We start from the raw sequence: 22,803 nt of genomic DNA on the forward strand, positions 1-22,803 counted from the left end.
ACGTGACCCCGCGCGCCCTCTTCCTTCGACGGTTGGGTGAGCGGGAATTAGTGCGGCGCGAGCCGATGACGTCAGGACCCCGGCGTCTGCTAAAATGGCGGCCTCCAGGGTGAGTTAGCCAGAGGGCGGTGGTGGGAAAGCGGGGTGGGGCGGTCCCTCCAGTTGAAGACCCTTGCAGATGCTTTCTCTGTCCCCCTTCGGTGTGGTGCTGGTTTTGTGTGTTAATGCCTGTGTTATCCTTATTTTATTCATTTACTGCATTTCCTGACTTTTTTCTATAGCTTACCTGGTCCTTCTCTCTTTTTTCATCCCACAACAACCCTGTGAAGTATGTTAGTCTGAGAGGCAGTGACTGATCCAGAGGCAGCCAGGGAGCTTCATGACCGAGAGGTGATTTGAATCCAGCTCTCCCGATTCTCAGTACACTCTCCTGCATGAGGGGTGGGCATCGTGCAGGGACCATAGCTGCATTTGGGACTTTGAGTTCTGAATCTTAACTTATATCTGGACCGCTATATTGCATTTTAATATAAACCCTAATTAGTTCATGAGAACCTATGGAATTCTGGGGAAATATATACATTGGGAGGGGCACCCAAGTATGTGATGGATTCCAAAAAGGAAGCCACTACCTTGAATTTACAAGAACTGAGCAACGCTGTCGTGGATAGGGCATGTTGAAGAGCTTTCATACCCAGAGTTGCAGATGACTTGATGGCACATTCCACTGTCTTGTATGTAGATTGAAAGGAAAGAAAGCAACATAAACAGAAATGTACTAGTTATGGCTGAGCAAAGATAAATCGGAGTTTCAAACCATCAAGACAGTCTAGCCTGCTACAGTTTCTTGACTCCAAGGGGACATATATTACCCCCAAAGGGAGAGAGAATTGGCCATTCCTTTTTTTTAGTTATGTTAAAGAGCCATGAGAAATATGGGTGACCTCTGTGGGGAAGACCCAGATATTTGCTGGCACAAGATGGCACATGTGGAGAAGTAACAGGGATTGTCATAAATGACTCCTAGTGTATTGAATGTCTATCCACAGTGGCCCATTCCAGCTGAATGTTTACTTAGCTATATGGGTTGCTTGTTTAAATTCACAATTCTATCCTTTGTCATATTTAAACAACCATAGCATCGTGTTTTTAATGTACACATTTGAAAAAGGAAAGTTAAATTTTTGTATTTTTATTAGCAGAGTTATGAATAATTACTTGGAATTAATGTCTTTATGTGATGATCCCCCTTTTTCCTTTTTGATTCCATTATATATTTTCAAAAAATAGATGAAGGGGGACAGTTAAGGGGTTGGAAAGGGAACTACTTCCTGCTAGAATATAGAATGATTTGTATTTTTGCTTGCTGTGTTTTAGATCTTAGGGGTATGTAATTATATTCCTTGATCTCATTTTATCATTAGAGGTGCACAGAGGGTGGCTTGCCCAGCTCCACCTACCTGCCTTCTGAGCTTTATGACTGAACAAGTATTGGATTGCGATTTCCCACATCCGTGCTTTTCTCCATGACACTGACACAACATGGTAGGTAAGCAGTGTAACATTGGATACTGTGCTCCATACACATGGATACTGTGCTCCATGTAGAATTCTGACCCAGAACTTTATTATCTTTATTTGTTTTAATAATAAATAAATTAAATAAATTATCTTTATTTATTCACACTTTATTTCCTTTCTATACTGTCCAATAGCCAAGGCTTTCTGGGTGGTTTACTACAGTCCCTAAAACAGGACCATAATAAAACATGGTAACATGTTTCCAAAACTGAAGAGCTAAAAGAGTATTTAAAGCAGAACAGACCTGCTAAAATGCCTAACCCATCAAGCCATTAAGTATCTTTAAAAAGGCTTAGTTCAGAGGGCTGTCTTAACCTGGTGCCAAAAACATCACAGAGTTGGTGCCAAGTGGGTCTCATTCTGTGGGATGCTGTACTTCTTTCAGTAGGAATGCATACAGACAAGTTCAGATGTTTCACAAACTTAGCACTAGTACCACATCTGTTTGTTTCATTCTTTAGAGTAGCCAGCTTTTCAGACCAACTGCTCCCCCTGTGCTATTTATATATCAGTGTAACATGCAAGCATCACAGCAGAGTTGTCAAACCTCTCCCAGTCCAAAGGAGAAATTTTGGAGACGCTTTCAGGGGCCACATTCCAGTGATGAGCCAAAGGCAACAAGAGGGGCCAACATATTGAAAACACCAGCATATTTTTAGCACAAAGCGCTTGCCTGCAAATCAGTTTTAGGAGGGGCATTTCAGTTTTTTAAAATGTGTGGGGAAACTGTACAAAAGTTGGGCAACCATTAAATAATACGCAGTTGGAGGAAAGGCCCTCCTAATAGGAGGAGGAAAAAGGCATTGTCATCTGTGGAGTCCAGGGGAGCTGGCTTTGGCTCACAAGCAGCACTTCAGCACCCCTGCATTAGAAAGTGCGGGAGCACTTTTATGGCGTTCGTCTGACCAGCACAATATATAAATTGTGCTAGTTATAATTTGCCCAGTTCAGATGAATGACATACAGTGATGTCACTGCAAAACGCAGCTGGACACGTCTGATCATTTCCCCTCATTGTGCAGGAACGGGTGTGCACGTGCTTAAGGCAGCAGGTGTTTATAAGTGCCGTGTCGCAAGGTAGGCATTGTCTCCTCCACCTGTCCTTCATATACACGCTTAAATGCCCCGGCTGTTCTCATATAGTTCAAGGTGGTTAACATACAGTAACAAGCCAGCAGTGATAAACAAGTAAAAATCAGCAGTAGTAAAAACGTGCATTGGCAAGCCAAGCAATAAGCCCCACTTCTAAACGTCAAAGGCTTTCCTGAAGCCGCAGCAGCACAAATAAAGAGGGAGCAAAGCTGCCTGGATCAGGCGCTGCAAAGTATGAGCCGCGGTGCTTCCCCCAGTGCAGGAGGAAGGCAGGCGGCACGGGCACTTTCTTCATGCTTCGGGTTTTCTTTGGCTTCCAGGAACAGCCCTGAGATGCGAGTGAGATTCTGCTGGTGGAGGAGCAATTCCCTTTAAAACGACTCGCTCCAACCCGCTTCAGCTCAGGTGCCACCATGCTCAACAAACCGGTCCTCGTGGAGTCTCTCATCGTGTTCGCAGTTGTGCTGTGTGTGCACAGCGTGGTGTGGGACCGCTTCTCCTGGTGCACCCTCGCCCTCGCGGTCCAGGCGTTTTACATCCAGTTCAAGTGGGACCACCTGCTCCACCAGGGCAGCGCCGTGTTCCAGTTCCGGACGGGGGCCAACAGCGGCCTGGTCCCCGCTTGCATGGTTGTCCCACTGCTGGGCATCGTGCTGAAGGAGCGATGCCGCGCAGCCGGCATCGTGTACTTCGAGCGCTTTGGCACCATGGTGGCCTCCACGGGCATGGCGATCGCCCTCTTCCTCTCTGTGATCGCGCTCGGGGTTACGAAGCCGGTGCCCACAAACACCTGCCTGCTCTCCGGTGTCGCGGGCAGCCTCATCGTCTACACCATGAAGCATTCCCTGACGGTGGCGGAAGTGATTGAGGTCCTCGAGGTGCTGCTCATCTTTGTCTACCTCAGCATGGCCCTGCTGTACCTGCTGCCCCGGTGCTTCTCCCCCGGGGAGGCCCTGCTCGTCCTTACCGGGATAAGCTTTATGCTCAACCAGCTCATCAAACGTTCTCTGAACCTGAGTGAGAGCAGAGGGGACCCAATCGACTTCTTCCTGCTCGTGGTGGTGGTGGGAGTGGTCCTCCTGGGGATCTTCTTTGCCGTGCTTTTTTTCTTCATGGATTCTGGGACCTGGATTTCTTCTGTGTTTTTCCATATGATGACTGCGGTGCTGGGGCTGGGCGTCGTCATGCCATGGCTGTCCCGCCTGATCCGGGGGAATCCCTTGCTCTGGCTCTATCAGTTCCTTTCTCAAACAGAGACCAGAGTTTTCCTCCTGGCCTACTGGAGCCTCTTGGCTGCCTCGGCATGCACCGTGGTTTTCTATCAAAATTCCAAGCGGGCCTCTGGCTCTAAAAAACACCAAGCCTCAACCATCACCAGAAAGTACTTCCATTTCATCGTGGTGGCAACATACATTCCAGGACTGATCTGTGACCACCAGCTGCTCTACGTGGCCGCTGTGGTGTGCCTGGCAGTCTTTATCCTGCTTGAGTACATCCGATACTTTACCATCAAACCTTTTGGACACACCCTCAGGAACTTGCTCTCCCTCTTTTTGGATGAGCGAGACAGCGGGCCTTTGATCTTGACTCATATCTACCTTCTCCTCGGCATGTCCCTCCCGGTGTGGCTCTTCCCCAGACCTTGTGCCCCCAGGGGTGCCTTGGCTGGGGCAGGAGCTTTGGTTCCCTACTCGGGAGTTCTGGCTGTAGGGGTCGGGGATGCAGTGGCCTCTATTTTTGGTAGCACGGTTGGGGAAATCAAATGGCCTGGAACCAAGAAAACCTTTGAAGGCACCATGACATCCATCTTCGCACAGATCATTACTGTAGCCGTAATTCTGATCTTTGACAGCACTGTGGATCTGAATGCCAGCTACTCCTGGATTTTGGCTTGCATTAGCTTGGTTTCCCTGTTGGAAGCCTACACAAGCCAAGTGGATAATTTACTTCTGCCTCTCTACCTCCAGATCCTGCTAATGATTTAGGGAACTTTTGTGGGAATAAAGGTACTCCTTGGTAGGTAGCGATGGGTTATATTCGTATTTGTGCTTTATCAGAGCCAGTGTGATCAAAGTGATAACCATGGCTGTTAAGATGTGAAATGGATAACCATGTCCAAATTATTATTTAAAAGTGAAATGCACAGGTGTCTGTCCTTTGTGGTCATTTTTACTTTCACTTTTGCAACTAGGAATGGGTGACTTGTGGGCAAAAGCACTTGGAGGGCTGTAACTCCAATCAACCCTGGCCAGTGGTGAGGGATCATGGGAGTTGTAGGCCCAAACAGGAAGCTGAGCTTGGAACATTCCCCACCGCCCTGTATTTCCATTTTTCTTGTTTGTTTAATGACCCTCTCTTTATGAGGAAATGATGCCCAAGGCTGCAAATATTGCAAGCCAAGATTTATGATATAATTAAATTATAGAGCCAAGTACATTAAACTATCAGGATAAAAGCAACACTTAGGTCCCAGCACATGGCTAAATCATGACATTCACTTCCATGAGATGTAATAATACATTGTACTTTTATACTTTTTACACATAGAAAACAAAAGCCAGCAGCAAAGATCTGGTAGGAAAACACATTTAAAGGGCTGAAAGAGAGAATAAGGTCTTCTCCAGGTACCAAACAAACATTCAAGGTAGGAGCAGGTCAGCCGCCGTGAGAAGAGCCTTTCCCAGCTGGAATACCACTCCCCTTATTCAGCAGGGACGCCCAGAGAGGAGCTTCTAAAGGTGAGCTTAGGGGGAAGCAGGTACATATAGGAAACAGTCCTTCAGGTAACTTGGATTACTGAGATTTGGGCACTTCCCTCCCCCTCCCCACACTCCAGAATGGTCTGGGCTCCATAGCAAGTCTCCTGCACCTTAAATTGATCGGGGAACCAATTTGGCAGGTCTCACTTCTATTTTGAAAAGGAAACTTAAATCGTTTCTATGTACCATATAAATAGCTTAGGATGAGAAGCTTTTTAACTGCAGACGCAAGGACAGATTCATGAGGGAGGAGGCGATCCGTGACTACCGGCCCCGCTGGCAATGTGCTGCCTCCTTGACCAGAGGCGGCAGGCCTGCATTTAGCAGCTGCTGAGGAACCATCCTAAATGTTTCCCTTTGCATTTAACACATGGACAGGGGGAGATTTTAAAATCCTGGAATGCCACTGCCAAATGTGTGTCCTGAGACCAGGTGTGTCCCCATGGCAGCCATTTTGTGAGCGTGCCCACAACGCACTGTCAGAAGCTGCAGGTGTGCATACAAGCTCAGAGAGTGGGGGCCCTGCTACAAGGGGCTCCGTTCCCTTTTATTGTCACATCCTTGCTGTGGGGGGAGGGGGGATTTGTCCAGAGTCCACCAAGGATCTTCATGGCTGAGTGGTAGTTCGAACTCAGGCCTGCTCAGCCACAGTTCAGAGCCTGGGCCACCAGCACAGCCTTCCCAGCCAAAGGCGAAAAGGTGCTCCAGGAAGAAACTCCAGGAATAAAAACCTAGCTCCAAAACCAGGAGCAGCCGGCAGGAGTGCCCCAGGCACAAGAGTCCACCAGCCAGTCGCGCTCGGAGGATCCCGGTTCTTAGTTGTGTGTGTATAGAGGTGGGAAAGGCAAGGAGGGAGTTGGCTGAAGCCTGGAAGAGGAGAGAAATGGAAAGGGATCCATTCAGAGAAGGGCAGCCATGATGACGCAAGGGCTGGAGCGATTCCCCCGTGAGGGAAGGTTGGCGCCTCCGGGAGAGTTTAGCTTGGGGAAAAAGGGGAGGGGGGAGGGATGTGGCAGAGGCGTAAAAGTGCGGAGTTGGGGGAGTGGAGAGGGAGCCGGTTTTGTCCCCCTCAATGCCAGAACCAAAAGCACTCGTCCCATGAGGCCGACGGGTGGGAGCTTAGGGGCAGAGAAAGCAAAAGGCTTCTCCACGCACCGCGGGATCCGGCCACGAGGCTTGCGCCCACTGGATACAGCGAGAGCCACCAGTTTGCAAGGGCACTGGGTGGGCCGGCTCATGAAACAGCTGAAGGAAAGTTCTGGTACGGGGTGTGGTGCCTCAGGGTCACCGAGGGGCCAGGCCCGTCCTCTGGGACCGGTCCCGGCAGCCATGCCTCCCGCCCAGCCGCTTGCTCGTTGCCGGGCTGTTGTGCCTTTTCCCTCCCAGCCAGAGAGGGAGATGCCTCTTCATCACTGGTGACAGAAACTTTAAAGAGGTTAGCATCTTGGCCCATCCCTTTTGTTGCCGCTCACCCCCCAGGAGTTCCTCTGACCCAAACCCGGGCCCTGTGCCCTCACTGCCTGCATCCCCCCAACCCGCAAGGCCTCAACACGACAAGCCACGTCCTCCAGAAGGGCCTGGTGCGGGGCCACAGCCTTGCCGGCCTGTTGCTATGGTGCTCCCTTTTGCCGGAGGCCACTCGCACGTCCGGGTCGCTGAGCTCCCCTCCCAGACTGGGATCCTCCTTCCTACCAGTTTTCTGCAGTCCAGGTGGTCCCCTCGGCCTCCATCAGGTGGAACGTGTAGGCGTGGCGGGACTTTTCCGAATAGTTGTGCTCACTTTTATGGACGACCTCCCCGTGAATGAGCACAGTGCCACCTACGTGCAGTCAAAACACGGACAGCGCCGTCTCGGTAGGAGCGCAGCGGAGCGGGGCAGGCGGCCTCCCACCGCAGCACCCTGTCGTCATCTCGCTCTCACGCTTTCTGTGCCCTCGTTTTACCTTTCCCAACAGGGGCAGGAACAAACCGACTCTCCTCGTACGGCTGCTCGCGGCCCACAAATGTGGTACATGGCACCGTCCCAGGCGCGGTTCGGACCATCTGACGAGTGATCCCACCTGCAATCCCAGGAAACGGCGTCTCAGGAAGGGGCAGTGCACCACCGATGCCCTTAGGGGACATGCCCGCAAGCAGGAGCGCTCCCACAGGGCCCAGCTGCAGCCCTGAACCCGTGGGGAGCAGGCACACGGAGCCGGCCCTCAGGAGCCGTTCCAGGCATGCGGCACCTCGTGCAGCCCAAGGACCGGATGCGGTTTCTGCCTGCTGCAGAGAAAACTTTCATGAGCAGGAAAGCTCCTGCACACGAAGGGTTATGGAATACGCTCCCCAGAGAGGTCCGCCTGGCACCCACACTGTGTGCCTCTCGGCGCCAGGCCAAAACCTTGTATTTATTTATGAACAGTAGACCTAGCATGGATGCAGCTATGGTAGGTGTGCCGAACGTCTCAGCAGGGGGGCCAGGAGCAGGGCGTGTGACCAAGCCGGGGCACCTGGCAGAACTCGCGAAGACGTCAAGCAGGCGGGACCTGCCTGAGGCTCCGCCCGCCCGGGCCAGGGCCTTGGACACCCAACATGCGTGCGTTTAGGGTTCCCGCAGCGAGTACCTGCTCTCTCGGACCTTGCTCGCCGTCCCTGCCTCGCCTGCACAACAGCCTCTCTGTCCACTTTCCAGCCCTGCGGACTCCGTCACAGACGTGGACCTTGGGCACATGCTTGTCTGTCACTCAACTTAAGAAATGTCCTTTCCTACTTTAACATTTTCTGATTTTCTCCAAAAGGAACGTGATTGCAAAAGACCCCATTTTGTTCTGTAAAATCCCAAACCCTCCATTTCTTACTTGTGTGGGAGCCAGGGATGAACCACAAACAACCGTTCTCTTGTGTGGCATTTTCCAGGGCTATCCAGAGACCCACAACCCTGCCCAGAGGGTCTGTATGCAGAAACGTGGCATCCTGATGCGGAGTCACTAAGAGCAACACAGAACACACACGCCCACATCGAGTCAGTGCAGAAGCAGTGCCAATCCGGGAACGTGCAGTATAATTACTGCTGTTATTTTTACCATTATGATGTTTTCCATGTGCTGTTAAGGAATTTTGAAAGGATATAATCCGTGCCAAAATGCATGGTTTGATCAACTTCCTCTTCCCCAACCTCTCCAATGAATCCTGGGTACAGCACCATCTCAAACCGTGGTTTGCTCGTTCAGATGCACAGCCAACTGCCCGTTGAGCCACATGCTGGTCCGCAAACCAAAGTCAAGCTCTGGCTACACATGCTGGATCGGCAGTGGCTTGCAAACAATGGTTTCTCGAATTTGCTGGTCCTAAGAACAATCCCAGCTGGATCAGAGCAAGGCTGTGCAGTCCATTGTCTTGCCCCAGGGTGACTGTTCAGAGGCCCAACCGGAGGATGAGCACAATGGTACGCTCCATCCCTGTGCCCAGCAAGGTACGAAGAGCAATTCTGCCTCTGGCGTGGCTCCCATCTGTCGATAATTGTGTCTCCAGCCATTGCAATGTTGCAAGCACTGGTGTCGTGCAAGGATGTAAGATTCCTGATGCATTGGTGGGGGAGAATTTTCCCAGCAAAAATGCGCGATTTCCTCTCTAGGGCAAACTCTTGGAGTGTTTCAAGACTGAATTAAGACCCAATTCCCTTGGTGGAGGTGCAAACCACTAGGGAGAGGTTGGTTGACCTGGATCCACCTCCACAAATACCCGGCTGTGTGGCACTTCCCCGGGAATGGCAGGGCGGCCATGGGGCCCGTCCTGATTAGCACCTGCGCATCTAACATGGCCGCCACCAGCGCCTGCCTCCAACAGGGCTGGCCTCCTTGCATGAGTATCTCCTCCACAGCCGGACGTGGTGCCGAGCCAGCGCCTGTGTGGTCGCAAGGCTTTTGGCACTCCTCTGTGCACAGCTGCAGGCTGTGGTGGCGGTCGTGGGTTGCCTGCCTCCCACTCCTCTGCCGGGGGCCGCAGAAGCCCCCGCACGGGGGGGGGGGGGGGTGTTCCCAGCGGTAGAAATTTCGAAAGCCCTTGCAGCTGTGAGCCCTCATCTCGTTGCTCTGCCCTTCTCTTGATTGTAATGCTATCGGTGACAGTGATACTGCAGGCAGAGGCTTCCGTTTCGAATACCGAGCAGTGCCGCATCGCCCCCCCGGTGACCTCTGTACCCTTTTTCCCGCCCTTGTAACCTGGGGGGGGGGCTCTGGAAGAGGGGGGCAGGCCTGTGTCTCTGCAAGACCAATTGCCCCATGGATCCTTCTTCCTGACCCCAGCACTGAGGGTGTGGTAGCTTCATAGCTTTTGAACAACGTTTTCCCCATTCTCAAAGGATGGAGGGCTTCCAATGAGTCTTCAGTACGGATTAGTGAAAAACTGAAACATCGGAATGTTTCCAGCTGTTGGCACGTGGCCCTCAACAGCTTATCCAAGATGGAGTTTGGCCCTTTTGGCTGGAGGTGTTTCTATACCCCTGTTGTTCAGGGAATTTCTAACACCCTTCAAAAAATCCACAATGCAAATGCTTCTATTGTTTAAAAAAATTGTCTGCCTCCAAATATGGGAGAGGCACACGGGACCACTTCAGTTTTGGTCCCTGTGCTCCCCACCTCCATTTGACTAATCTCAGAGTTTATAGAACTACCTCTCAAGTTTCATTCCCAGGTTTGTTACTACCTGTGAAAGGTAAATGCTTTGTGCTTGACCTTTCTCAGGCAAGCATTGAGTTTCCAAGTGACAAACGCCCGGGGTTGGCCTCTCCCTCTGACTTGCTAGCTGGGGGCACTGACAGGGGACAGACACCCGCCCCCCCAGCCAGGCTGCATTCTGTGCAGTGGGGGTAGAAACCCCCCATCCGATTGCCTGGTTCTGCATGATGTGTGGATGTAAGAAAGTTGAAGACAACAGTGAACCCCAAGGCAATTTACATAACCCTCCTCCTCCTCCTCTATCTTACCTTTACAACGTCCCTGTGAGGTAGGCTAGGCTGAGTCAGTGACTGCCCCAAAGTCACCCAGGGAGCTTCAAGACCGAGTGGGTCTGAACCCAGATCTCTGAAGTCCCAAGGGCAACTCTCTCGCCACTTTGCAGCAGCAGTGCCAGCGCCGGCTTGTGCTGCAGCAGCGGGCGTCAAACCTCCTCCGATTCCACTGTGCGGACTTTGCACTGGTGGGCTGGCCCTCAGGTGCTCTCCAGACCTGCTTAGGTTAACTTCAAGCTCTCGCCGTTCACAGGAAAGACTGGAAAGACACCTTTCGAGCATTTACAGCCGGGAGCAGGGAAACCCATTCCAAAACGGGGCAGTCACCCAGAGACTGGTGTTCAGGGAAAGAAGGATAACCGAACGGGGCATTTTGAAGGGGTGCAGTGGGACTCCGAGGCAGGCCAAGCCAGCCCCTTCAGCACTTCTGCATTGCAGTGGGGGAAGAATGCAGGCCTCACCTTCACCTCCAATGCCAGGTTGCTATGGAAAGAGAGAGAGAGCATTTCACTGGAGCGAAAAACCAAAGCCCCGTCCTGTTCTTTGCCACATGGAGGGAAGGCCAAGATTACCTTGAAGATGTACATGCTCTGCACCACCACAGGACGCCTGAGCCCAATTTCTTTTGCCAACGCCTACAAAAGATGCCAGAATTAGAGCAGCCCTTCATTGCTCCCCAGTCCAAGCCACCAGTGGCTCTCTTCCTGGACAGACTATGGAAGTGGGCAGGAGACAACAGGATGGCGTTCCGTGAGGGTAAGTGGAAGGTCTTGCACTTGGGGCATAGGAATGGGTGTCATAAGTACAGGTTGGGGGACAAGTGGCTGGAGAGCAGCCCTTGTGAAAGGGACCTCGGGGTGCTGGGCGACTGCAGGCTGAACATGAGTCAGCCGTGTGATGCGGTGGTCAAGAGGGCGAACGCCACCCTTGGTTGCATAGCCAGAAGTGTGGCTTCTAGGTCGAGAGAGGTATTACTACCAATCTACACAACTCTGGTGTGCCTGCAGCTGGAGAACTGTGTTCAATTCAGGCCCCTCATTACAAGAGAGATATAGCAAGGTTGGAATCGGTGCAATGAAGGGCCACTAGGATGGTGACTGGATTGCAGGGAAAGCCGTATGAGGCAAGACTCAGGGAACTGGGTCTTTTCAGCCTGGAGGAGACTCAGAAGGGACCTGTTAGTGACATGGATACGTGAGGGGGTGTCACACAGAGGTGGGTCGTGACCTTTTTTCCCCTGCAGAGGAGGGCAGGATGTGTTCCAATGGAGCAAAGCTCAGGGAACCAAGGTTCCATCTAGATGCCAGGATGTCATGAGCAGAGCCGCCTGGAGCCAGGGGTCAGACTAGATGGCCCAGGAGGCCCCTTCTGACTCGCTCTGTTTCTGTGTTTGCAACCAGTGTGTGCGCATATGTACGGTGAGATCAAGATGCTATCACAAAAGTGCCTCTAGGTTTTTTTGTTCAGATGCAGAGTCCGGAATCTCTTGCGACGTTGCATTTTGAGAGAAGTGGGCTCAATCTCTGCAGACACATCCTAACTTTAACAACTAGGGATGCTGCAGGAACAGCGGAGCCCGAATGAGCACTGATCCTGACAAAACATGCACCTGAGAGGCAGAAATGGTGCGTCTGCTTACCTGCACTTGCGAGGCGTGAGTGACCCGCTTGAAGATGGGGTCGTGGGCGTGCAGTGCTGAAAGAGCGGGAGAAAAGCAGAAGTAGGCCAAAGCCCGAGCCCGGAAATGGGGCTGGACTGCTTTCCCCAGGCCCCACGCAGGCTTGACTGGGTGTCCTCCCCGCCTTCTGCCTTTCTCCGCACTGTAATGCAGAGGAAGGTAACCGGTCCTTTCTAGGAGGGGTGGCTGCCCTTCCATGCCCCAGCCACGCAGCCCCCCCTACCCCTTCTCTAGGGGGGGTCCAGCCTCGGGAATCCAGCCCAGGGAATCAGGAACCCCAGGAGACCCAGGGAGTCAAAAGACTCCCTCACAGGAAACAGTTAGGCTGGCCATGCACATGGTGGGCATGTCATGAGCGGACCGGCTGGAGCCGGGGGTCAGACTAGATGGCCCTGGAGACCCCTTCTGACTTGCTCGGTTTCTATGTTTCTGTTATGCCTGTGAGCTAGAAGTGCCACACTTCTGCTGTCCACATTTCGTAGAATCGTAGAACAGTAGAGTTGGAAGGGGCCAAGAAGGCCATCAGGTCCAACCTCCTGCTGTTGCAGGACTCTAAGCCACACCATCCCATACAGGTGACTGTTCAGACACTTTTTGAATGTCTCCAGCAAGGGAGAGCCCACAACTTCCCCAGGTAATTGGTTCCACTGCTCTGACAGTCAGGAGGTTCTTCCTGGTGTCCAGTCTAAATCTGGTTTATTTTAATTCCAGCCCATTATTCTGTGTCCTGCACTCTGGAATGAACAAGAGGAGGCCCTGTCCTTCCTCTTTGTGACAGCCGTTCAGGTTCTTGTCGAGAGCTGTCCTGTCTCCCCTCAGGCTTCCCTTTCTGAGGCCAGACAGGCCCACTGGTCTCCCACAGGGCTTGGCCTCCAGTCTCTGAATCAGGCTTGTTGTCCTCCTCTGGACGCTTCCAAGTTTTCCTGCATCTTTTTTAAACTTAGGTGCCCAGAACTGGACACAGCACTCCAGGTAAGGTCTGGATTTTCTGAAATCCAGTGGAACACCGTGCTGGGTAAGTGCTCTTAAGAGTTCCAGTTTAAATCCACGTGATCCCATTTTAGAGCAAGGCCATTCCTGGATCTCAGCACAGACCAGTACTGCCACACACGCAACCCCTCCATGGGGGCTACAGGCGCCCCATGCCACCCCCATAGGAGTCCCACGGTCCTTACCATGGCCAATTTTGCAAATCGATCGCTCTCGTGGAACAAGAAACTCTCCTAAGAAGCAAAGGACACCCAAATGGAAAGAAAGGGAAAAGCAGATCAGCCAGAGGACTGGGAGGCCTCTCAGAACCAGCTCAAATAAGCTTTTTGCCACATCTCCAACCCAAACCCTAACCCTAAAATCAGGCCAGTTGCAGCTTATGTACAGATACAAGAAGTTGGCAGAGAATGTTGGTGACTCCCCTGATTCAAAATGATTCCTCCTCCTCCTCCTCCTCATCATCATCATCCTGATATCCCACCTTTTTCCTGCAAAGAAGCTTGGTGGCTTATATAATCCTCCCCTTCATTTTATTGTCACAACAACCCTGTGAGGTAGGGTCAGCCAAGAGTCAGCGACTGGCCCAGATTCACCTGGACACGTCAGACTGAATGAGATAATGCTATAAAGGTATTTTGGCTTATGGGAACTCTACAGAGCAAGCATCTTGTAAAGCAATCTTTGGCCGTGTTTCCCACCTCTGGGAGTATCTCCAGCATTAGGTCGAAAGAAGATTACCTTTTTCACTGAAAACACCTTTTTCGAAAAAGAACCTGATCTTGTCTCCGCTGGTAAGGAAATACTCTGCGCTGCCCTGGGTGGATCCCAAAAAGCAAACATGCATTTGCATTAGCATCAGCGTTTATGCTGCAGCCTGACTCTTCACTGGGGCACAAGCCTTCCGCAAACTGGCGCCTTCTGGATGCCTTGGACTGCAACTCCCATCATGCCCAGCCAGCATGGGAATCATGGGCATTGCTGGCCAATGCATCAGAAATTCACCAGGTTGGAATGCAAGAGATCCGTGAGATTAGTCTCTGATATTTGATGCATCACAGGCTTCTTGTTACTACAAATGCAAGGAGGTTAGACCCACATAGGAACCTGCTCCCCACCCCAAAAATACCCTCTGTGGTATCCCAGTAGCTCCCAGGATGCCCCACAAGTTAAAGTGTTCAAAAAGGACAGTCCTCCATGTTGCTAAAACGTTTCGTTTCACAAGTGAAAGTAACACCAAGGTCTATGCTCCCAAAATGAGCACTCAAAGCACAGCTGTGGTTCTGAGGCAGCACCAGGGCTCCCTCTTCTGGCCAGAGAGCAGGACAGCAGCCCTGGGTCCACAGTCCATCGCAGCCACCTGGGATGTTGCGAGCGCCACCTGGGAGCCCTGAGGGAGGAGGGGCTCAGAAGCGGCTCTTCCCTTCAGACGCGGCCTCAGCAACCAAGGGCCTTGGTGCTGTTGGAGCTCCCTGTGCCTTCTGGAACCTGCTTCTGGAGACCCTGCCCGCCACCTTGCTCCTGCCTCTGCCTCTGCCCATGCCCGGCTTCACCTGCTCCAGCTCCAGGTACCCGCTTCTCCTAGGCTTGTCTCTCTGGCTTTTGACTCCTGACTGGCATTCAGATTGCTCTGCCCTATTCGGATTGGCCTGCCTTGCCCTACTTCACAAGTACCATGTTTCCCCGAAAATAAGACCTAGTACTACTTTTGGTACTTGCTAAAATATAAGACCTACCCCGAAAATAAGACCTAGCTGTGTTTATTCCCAGGGTCAGTGGGGAACATAAAAAGCCTTTTTAAACTTCATTGTTTAACTTAACTTTAACTTAATGCACTGTGTGGAGCAAACATGCTCATGCAGCTCTGCTCCCTCCACTCCCAGAGAGCAGAGCCGCATGAGCCGATGCTTCCTCTATAGCGCCGGCTCCTGCCACAGGCGGAGCGATGCCAAATGTACCCCACCTGTGCCAGGAGCTGGCTTGTGCGGCTCTGCTCCCTCCGTGGTATGGTGAGCTGATAAGGAGTGTTGCAGGGTATGTGGCAGTTAGCAAATGATGATTACTGATGATTAACAAAACCCTTTTCCCTTACTGATGATTAACAAAAAACTTTTCGGTCAGCACCTTCAGTCAGGTGCCTGTGAGGCGTGGAGGGTGAAAGCGCGCTTTGCTCATTCTGGCCAGCGATCGGTTGCCAAATTGCTCTCGGGACGGTAAGGCACCCGTTGCCCTGATCACCCTCTTCTTAACTTTGCCATTCACTCCTGTCTTGTAAGTCTTCTACCCGTACAGTATTATGGTATGGTACCGTATTTAATGGTAGATTTAAACCGAATATTATTTTGACCCCCAGACAAGATGAGTGCAAAAAGAAGAGCTATTCTGTCGAGTACAAGAAAAGAATCTTAGAGGACTCTTGCGACAAAAATCTTACAGCTTACTGCAAAGAGAAGAAGTTGGATCTCCGATTGGTCCGAAAATGGTGAGCAGATTGCCATGTTTCCCCAAAAATAAGACCTATCCCAAAAATAAGACCTAGTATGTTTTTGTGAGCCAAAAAATATATATTAGACACTGTCTTATTTTCGGGGAAACATGGTAGCCACGACCACCACCTTGCCCTTCTGTCACCCGCCTTGATCTCTGGGCTGCTTGACCACAGCTTTGAACGGGCCGGTGTATCGTGCCGGCTGCCTGGGTCCTGCTGCCCTGACCTGCCGCCCAGCCGCCCACCCCCCGGACGCGGACCACAAAGCGCCTTCTTCACCTCCAGCCATGAAGGAGCCGTGTTTTACGTGAGCCTGAACGGCAAGGCCACACATGCTCAGAGCCAGTTTTTAAAGCAGGGTTGGCAAACAATTACTCTGCAGGAAAGGAAAGGGGCTTGATTGTGGGCACACCACAAAGCTGCATACCTGCATCTTTCCCCAGAAAGGAAGGCCAGTGTGTTGAGGAAGGAAGGAACGGGAATCTCCATGAAAACAAACATCCTTTAAAACGACCGTGGATGCAAAGGCGTTCCACAGCAAGGTGCTCGTGCAGCCAGGCGAGGCCGCCGGGGTTTCCATCAAGGGGGCCGGACTCCTTCCAGCCATCCCGAAGGAGCTCTCCAGAGCCGCATTCCAGGGACTGGTTGAGCCGAAAGCAACATGAGGGCAGGGCTAGGGGCAAAGGGGTGCGAGGCCAGAACGGCCAGCGTATCTTAAGGCTCTTTCGGCTGCTGACTAAGCACCTGGAGAGGCATTTCAGGCCGTTGGGAGGAGGGGGCAAAGCTGGAGAGCCGCCCAGTGACTGCAGCTGGGGCCAAGGGCTTCCGGGGCTCCCCACGGGCCACATCCAGCCTGCCGCCCGGAGGCTGAGCACCCCTGCTCTGAACAAGCTACCCCGCCAGCTGCGCTAGCCCTCTACCTGCGCCTGCAGCTGCTCCTGCTCCTTCGTCAAAAACTCTGTGCGGCAGTGCGGAGGCACATCCATCTCGGCAACGATCCTTTGGATCTGGGCCCTCATCGCATCACACTCCTCGGCGCTGAAAAACTCTTCGAGGACCAGGAATCCGTCTCGGCGGAACTGAGGGAGAAGATGCCTTTGTCATCGGCCCGGCCTCTAGCAGCTCTTCAGACAGCCAAGGGCCCAGGCACAGGCTGAGGTGACTGAGGCTGATGGTTACTGTAGTCCAACTCACTGGAAGGGCACCCACCTGGAGGAGGAGCATCTGGTGGCTCTATCTCTCCCCTCCCGCCACAAACAGGCCAGCTCTTGTATCTAGTGATTGATTATTCAAAGGGATAAGCCTGCTTCCCACAGAAGTATCAAAGTGGTGAAAATAAAACATCCCGACAAAGACAAAACCCTGAAAACACCAAGATCCTCTTGCCAACAGGATCTTCCGTCTCGTGGAAGGTGGATCCCGAATGCAACCCAACATGAACCCCAGCTACCAAACCCGGTTTAAGTATGCAAACTCCCTCCACAGGGCAGCCTCTGTGAGTTTTGGACTACAGTCCCCAGCATTCCTGACAGCTGGCAATGCTGGCCACGGCTGATGGTAGTTGAAGTCCAAAATACCTGGCAGATGCTGGGTTGGGGACCTCTTACTTGATGGGAAAAACTTTTCCGTTGAAATGGCTGGGACAAAGAGGGATTGCCCTAATGTACAGGTTTTTTCTCCCCCCCCCCCTTTTTTGAGTTCATGTCTCCCCTCTCCTTCTGCTTGAGGTGTTTGTGATGAAACGGCCTCTCAGTTCCCGCAAACTCGTTGCCGATTATAGAAGGCTCCCAAGCAGCTTATCTCTTGAGAGACAGATGAGCAGATTTCAGATTTAGAGGTGGTAACCGAAAAAGAGGCGAATCGTGGCCATGAGGGAGGGGGACTGGAAAAAAGCCTGCCCACCCCCCCACCCCCCATTAGAACGTCAGTATACTGCCCGGCTTGCAGAAAGCAAGTCGGTGCGCACGGGCCGCAAGGCCCAGTTGCGGAGAAGGGTGAAGACCCCGTTTGCTACATCAAAACAACTGTCCAGCACAGGCCGGCACAAACTTTCCTGCCTCCCCCTTTCTGGGGACGGGGTGCAAGTTTGTTTCTGCTCACTCTCTGCCTTACCTTTTGGATCTCCTCCCGAGTGAGAGGGGCCATGGAAGGTCAAATGCTCGAGCAGCGGAGAGAGCTCTGTTGGCACGCTGCGTCCCTTCTGAGCAGTTAATTCTCCACTGCTCTTATCCCGGATCTTCTCTTGCCATATGATAAAACCATGGGGCCCTGTGCCGTTACGTCAGCTCAGTGCTTCTTTGGACTTTGACGGTCCTCTTTGCGTTCACTCCAGATGGTCACTGTGTCGCCAAGCATTTCGCAAGCTGCTACAAGCTAGCTGACATATCAAAACAAAAGAAGCACAGCCTTTAAAAACAAAATCAATCCCACCACAAAATTGGGAGGTTAGGAGAACTGGCAGTGAAATGAAACAGTGCACCTTGAACCCAGATGCTTCATTCCGTGCAGAAAACAGCCTATCTGGCCCTTACTGATCATCAACTGCCGCCGGTCAGCATGCAGGGACCCCTGTCCAAGCTCCCAGGAGCGACCTGGGTGATCCACCCCGTCCGGGGTATTGCCTTGTATAAGATGCAGCACATGCAGTGAAAAGGAGCAGCGGAAGCAAAACTGCACGGGAAGCTGGCCTTCCTGTGGAGTGGAAAGCCCGTTTGCGCAGGTTCGGTGTTTTCTCACCAGAATAGCACAATATTCCAACACAACGAATGCAGAACTTTTTTTTCAAATAGCTGCTCTATCTATAACCGCTCCCATCTTACAAAAGTTTACTTTATTAACTCTAAGTGCTCACACAAAAGAATGCGCTCCCAGAGTCGTTTGTAAGTTTTCTTGCACATCCTGAGAAAGCTTGCCGCCTCCTATCAACATACCTTTGGATACTTATTATTAAGGGTTGGTATTTCATTTTGATGCCAGCAAAGATCTGTTCTCTTTTCTAGCTTTTCAGTAATCTATTTTGCTCTTCAAAGCTCATCTTTACTGGAACTGAACCTCCCAAAGTAGATGAATGGGGTCCCTCAGTGTTAAGAAATGACTCCCCCCCCCCCACACACACACACAAAGTACTTTGTGTGAGGTGTTGCAGAGGCGGGCATGGGATCCCGCAGCGAGGTGAAAGCACAGCAAATGACGCATTCTGAAAACCTGGAGGAATTAGAAGAGCGTTTGACTTGACATTGGGAACAGATGGCTCTGTCTTCGAGGGGCAAGCAGACGCGGGGATGGAGTGCCACAACCAAAAAGCCCTCTTCCGAGTGCTTCCCCTGCCACCACGGACGGCTGAGGGACCCCTGGAGAGGCCTCCGTGAAGGAGAGCCAGGCGGGCTGGTGTGGAAGGAGGCAGTGGTGTCCACAGCTGTTCAGTGCAGGGACATCTTCCTGTCTTCCTGCATTTGTTCCACGGACGAATAATCGGGACATATTAAAAGCAAACCGGCACCCGCACGGCTCGTAAGGATGGCTTTGGGACAACAGGCTTCCACCCGAGGAGAAGCAGCATGGCCACATCCCCGGGTTGGAGGGGCCAGAGGCAAAGTGGGGCAGGCAGTGAGGTGCCAACTCGTTGCCACCTCAGGCTGTTCTACAGCCATGGCCGAAGGAGCGGGGCAGGGCAGGGCAGGGCAGGGCAGGGCAGGGCAGGGCAGGGCAGGGCAGGGCAGACGTGGCCATCCAGCAAAGCCTGGCTGGCCGCACAGGGAGCCTGGAGCAGAGATGCTCCTCCTGGCCACACAGGCTTTCCTGCCTTGGGGCAGATGGACAACCCCGCCGAACAATTCAGTCCTGCATCTGGGGGCTTCTATCCAGCGGACATGCCGGCATCTCCGGCCTCCCCCTGCTTCCCTAGTCCTGCTTCCAGCCTGAGTTTTCCCACTCACATTTCTCAGCCACACAGTTCATTCCCACAATTTTTCCATACTGTGGAGGTGCAGAACCTTGGACCTTAGACCTTGAGACCAAACCCAGGCTCCTGGATTCCTCCGATGAACGTGGACCCACGCCCTCACTGTTGGTCACTGAGTGGTTTCCCAATGTTTGTACTGCCCCCCCCCCCGTAATCCTCAAAGGTCAAAATACCCAAGGCTGCGTTCTAGCAGCAGTAGGAGCTTTCAGCTCAAGTAGGCCTGCCTTTTCGGCCCGCCACCCCTGGCAAGCGGCCCCACCACCCCTGGCAAGCGGCCCCACAGGCCCCTCCAACACGGAGTTGCCCCTTCCGGGCTGCGGGGTCCACTCCCCTGCCAGCTGATGCAAGGCACCCTCCAGCCTCTACCACTCCAAAGCAGGAATGCCGTATTGCCTGCAAGACAGTGCCATGAACTCCGAGCTAAATGCTGAACCACACGCTCCGCGGATTCCCCTGCCTTCCACATCCAGGTGACAGATTAACAGAGTGCGGGGGGGGGAGGGGGCATTTCTTTGCTAGCTAAGCATCTGTGCTGGATAAACTGTTAGTGCCCGTTTTTCTTTCTCTGCTTGCTGTTCATGTGTCGCTTTTTAGCATATGTTGCTTTTGTTTTGTTCTGTTTTGTCCTCTGTTTGGATACAGTGATGTTTAGATAAAACAAGACTGCAGCTAGCCGGCAGCCCTTAATGAGAAAAACACAGACTAGAGCCTTTATCCAGCAGTTAATTCCCAGGTGCTGTTCCAAAAAAGAGCAGATGACAGCTTTTGTTTTAAGGCGTTCTAGCGCTGTTTATTCCCCCAGGATGCGGGGAGAACAACGGGTCGTGCCAGGACTTCTCGATCCCTCGTCCTGAGGCTGGGGAAGGGCAAGAGCGACGCCGGAGGAACATCACGTGCCCCGTCAACAGGCTACCCAGAAGCTGGCAGCCTCGTGTCTTGTTCTCGGAACAATCGCCCTCATGCATCTCCAAGGGGAGGCCTCTGCGTTCCCGCAGCACAAGTCGGGTCCCCATGGCATTTGCCAGACTGCGGAGCCAGAATGGGGACGAGCAGAGGGAACGGGATGGGGAGAACTCGTTTTCCAGCATTCCACTAGTCCGGCTCGGAACAGGAGCTGGCAGACGCATGCAGAATGAAGCCACTGCGGCGGCCCGGAGCTGCCAGCTTTCTGGACCATTCTTTGTGAGCCCCATTTCGGCGTCTCGGAGCGTCCCGGCAGACATGTGGGAGAGCAAGGCTATCGAATTCCGCCCCCGAGGAGCTGCCCCTGCTCCTCCCCGCTGTTCCAGTCTCGCTAAAGGAGTCGCTGGGGGCTGCTCTACCGGGGACAGTCCTCTACTGGAAGGGTTTTCTCCGATGGACAGGCTCTCCAGTCCTGGTTTGGACTCCGGTCCCATGTAGGAAGAGCAGGCAGGACGGTCAAAATTAGCCTCCAAAGTATTTTGATTTTTCAGCACACTTTCTCCAGATACAGCTGTCAAATTACTAGGGGGTGCTGGAGGTGCCGCTCGGGGAGGGGCTTTTGCCCCCAGACTTCCCAAACCGATTTAGATTATAATCACTCTTTTGCAGTTGGCAGCTATACCTGGGCATGTGCAACCAGTAGGCAGATTGGCAGCCTCGGTTTCCGGGGACCCCTTTCCTCTTTTTGAACCGTGTGTGAACAACCCAGCTGGAGATGTTTGCGGTCAGCTGGAGGATTCCGTGTGGAGCGCTTTGTAGTCAAGCTGTCGAGTCGCACCTCTAACCGACCACGATGCAAAAGACACACCAGCTGACGTCACTGCCACCAAGAGGAGTTCCAGGCAGGCTTTGCAGAACCTCTCGCCTTGCGAGCAACTGTTAATTTCCTGTGCTAGAGCATGATAAAGGGAGCTGGCACCCCGTGAGGCCCACCCTTCCGAAGCTGCATAGGCGAGCCAGGTCCGTCTCCCGGGCGGACCCTTCCGTGGGGCCCCCTCCGGGGCAGCAAGGCTTTCGAAGTGCCACATGACTGCACTGCCCTCCCTTGGGTGCCCACCTCTTCCTCTTCCTTCGGAGCCAGCATTCCCCCCGGCTCTCTGCTCGCTGGCAGCTGCTCTCATCCACCTCCTGCTCCCCTCAGCACCTTCCCCACCCGACTCACTATGGGTTTCCGAGTCTCCCCGCGGTTAGTCCTTTCCCTCTGGCTGTTTCAGGCACACTGCTCTCCCGCAGCGTCTGGCCTGTGCGGACGCTTGTGCTTAATGGTAATGGAATGATGCTTGCAACTTCTTGGGCACATGGCTCTCCTGTAGAGGAGCCGGAGCCAAGCTTGGCACCGAGAATCGCTTCCCGTTTCAGGGAAGCCTGCCACCCACTCATGGCAATTTAGGACAGCGGCTGGACTCCCCGGAAGAGCTGCTGCCCTCTGATGGAGCTTGGGAACTCCCACATCCCCCACCGAGCCTCCACCTCTCTCCAAGTTTCCTTACGTGGCCGGAATGCTTGCCGTGCCTCCGGTGCAACGCTCTGACTAGATCCGGGCTGCACTGCACCAACACGCTTTCCACAGGGCTCTCTCTGAGGGAGGCCTGGGAACCTTGCCTGGTAACAGCCTCCTTCCACCTGCATTTCATGGACGGCCCACACCTTTCCTTCCATCTTCCTTGATAACTTATTCGATTTTTTCTTTTTCTTCAGGATGTACAAGAATGTTGTGCTGCTCGGACTCGTGTACATCTGCACAAGTTCAAATCTGGATATGTCTAAGAAAAGTTTAAAAGAAATGGTCTGCAAGCACACTGGGTCCACAACCCGAGCAGCAAGCTGAGCTCCCAAGCACACACTGCACCAGGTGGCAGCTTTTGGCAACTTTTAAGCATTGGTCAGTGCTAGAAAGTGGACTCTTGACAGGTGCCAAGAGAGGTGAGGCAGAACTTAACAAAAAGCAGTTCCCTAGCCTCAAGGTGAGAAGATGACAGCCACCTGAGTGGGATGGTGTGAACTGGTGTCCTGCAACAGCAGGGGGTTGGACTCGATGGCCTTCATGGCCCCTTCCAGCTCTGCTATGATTCTATGGATGAGTGTGCAGTGGGCTTCCACAGGAGGTGCTTGAAGCCCCATCGGTGAGGGTGTTTAAGGATAAGCACGACATGCACGTGAGCAGAGCCGGCTGGAGCCGGGGGTCAGACTAGATGGCCCGGGAGGTCCCTTCTGACTTGCCCGGTTTCTGTGTTTCTGACACCGCACCTTTTCCAACAGGAGGGTCTTCCAGTGCCTGGCAGAATCCACGTGCACCAAGCTAAA

General features: G+C 52.8%; 2 protein-coding genes across 7 annotated transcripts; one reads left to right on the forward strand and one right to left on the reverse strand.

The window, feature by feature from the left end:
• Positions 1 to 85: 85 nt before the first annotated feature.
• Positions 86 to 4,816, forward strand: DOLK (dolichol kinase). 4 transcript variants are annotated; one of them, XM_044453090.1, is made up of 3 exons: positions 86 to 109; positions 1,425 to 1,545; positions 2,994 to 4,816. In XM_044453090.1, the coding sequence occupies exon 3, from the start codon at positions 3,087 to 3,089 to the stop codon at positions 4,656 to 4,658; it is 1,572 nt and encodes a 523-aa protein (XP_044309025.1). In that variant the 5' UTR covers positions 86 to 109; positions 1,425 to 1,545; positions 2,994 to 3,086; the 3' UTR covers positions 4,659 to 4,816. The 4 variants fall into 4 exon arrangements, with proteins under 4 accessions (XP_044309025.1, XP_044309021.1, XP_044309023.1 ...); XM_044453086.1 differs by lacking the exon at positions 86 to 109 and adding an exon at positions 330 to 390; XM_044453088.1 differs by lacking the exon at positions 86 to 109 and adding an exon at positions 342 to 441 and having other exon boundaries at positions 1,425 to 1,549.
• Positions 4,817 to 5,181: 365 nt separating this feature from the next.
• Positions 5,182 to 19,602, reverse strand: PHYHD1 (phytanoyl-CoA dioxygenase domain containing 1). Of its 3 annotated transcripts, XM_044453192.1 has the most exons (13): positions 19,511 to 19,602; positions 17,688 to 17,952; positions 16,496 to 16,654; positions 16,003 to 16,008; positions 13,829 to 13,904; positions 13,276 to 13,323; positions 12,062 to 12,117; positions 10,995 to 11,057; positions 10,884 to 10,905; positions 8,273 to 8,401; positions 7,376 to 7,492; positions 7,125 to 7,251; positions 5,182 to 6,299 (listed from the first exon to the last, which is right to left on the reverse strand). In XM_044453192.1, exons 2-13 carry the CDS (start codon positions 17,718 to 17,720, stop codon positions 6,248 to 6,250), a joined length of 888 nt encoding a protein of 295 aa, XP_044309127.1. In that variant the 5' UTR covers positions 17,721 to 17,952; positions 19,511 to 19,602; the 3' UTR covers positions 5,182 to 6,247. The 3 variants fall into 3 exon arrangements, with proteins under 3 accessions (XP_044309127.1, XP_044309128.1, XP_044309129.1); XM_044453193.1 differs by lacking the exon at positions 16,003 to 16,008; XM_044453194.1 differs by lacking the exon at positions 7,376 to 7,492.
• Positions 19,603 to 22,803: the final 3,201 nt, after the last annotated feature.

The sequence above is a fragment of the Varanus komodoensis genome, unplaced genomic scaffold (genome assembly GCF_004798865.1).
Source record: "Varanus komodoensis strain SLA01 unplaced genomic scaffold, ASM479886v1 scaffold77, whole genome shotgun sequence".
Classification (NCBI taxonomy): Eukaryota; Metazoa; Chordata; class Lepidosauria; order Squamata; family Varanidae; genus Varanus; species Varanus komodoensis.

Excerpts from the sequence above, each read along its gene's own strand:
- DOLK (XM_044453090.1), top strand. The coding sequence starts at position 3,087 with ATGCTCAACAAACCGGTCCTCGTGGAGTCTCTCATCGTGTTCGCAGTT.
- PHYHD1 (XM_044453192.1), bottom strand. The coding sequence starts at position 17,720 with ATGGCCCCTCTCACTCGGGAGGAGATCCAAAAG. Across the intron at positions 16,655-17,687 it reads CTCGGGAGGAGATCCAAAAG|TTCCGCCGAGACGGATTCCT; the intron begins GTAAGGCAGAGA and ends CTTCTCCCTCAG. Across the intron at positions 12,118-13,275 it reads GATTTGCAAAATTGGCCATG|CACTGCACGCCCACGACCCC; the intron begins GTAAGGACCGTG and ends CCGCTCTTTCAG.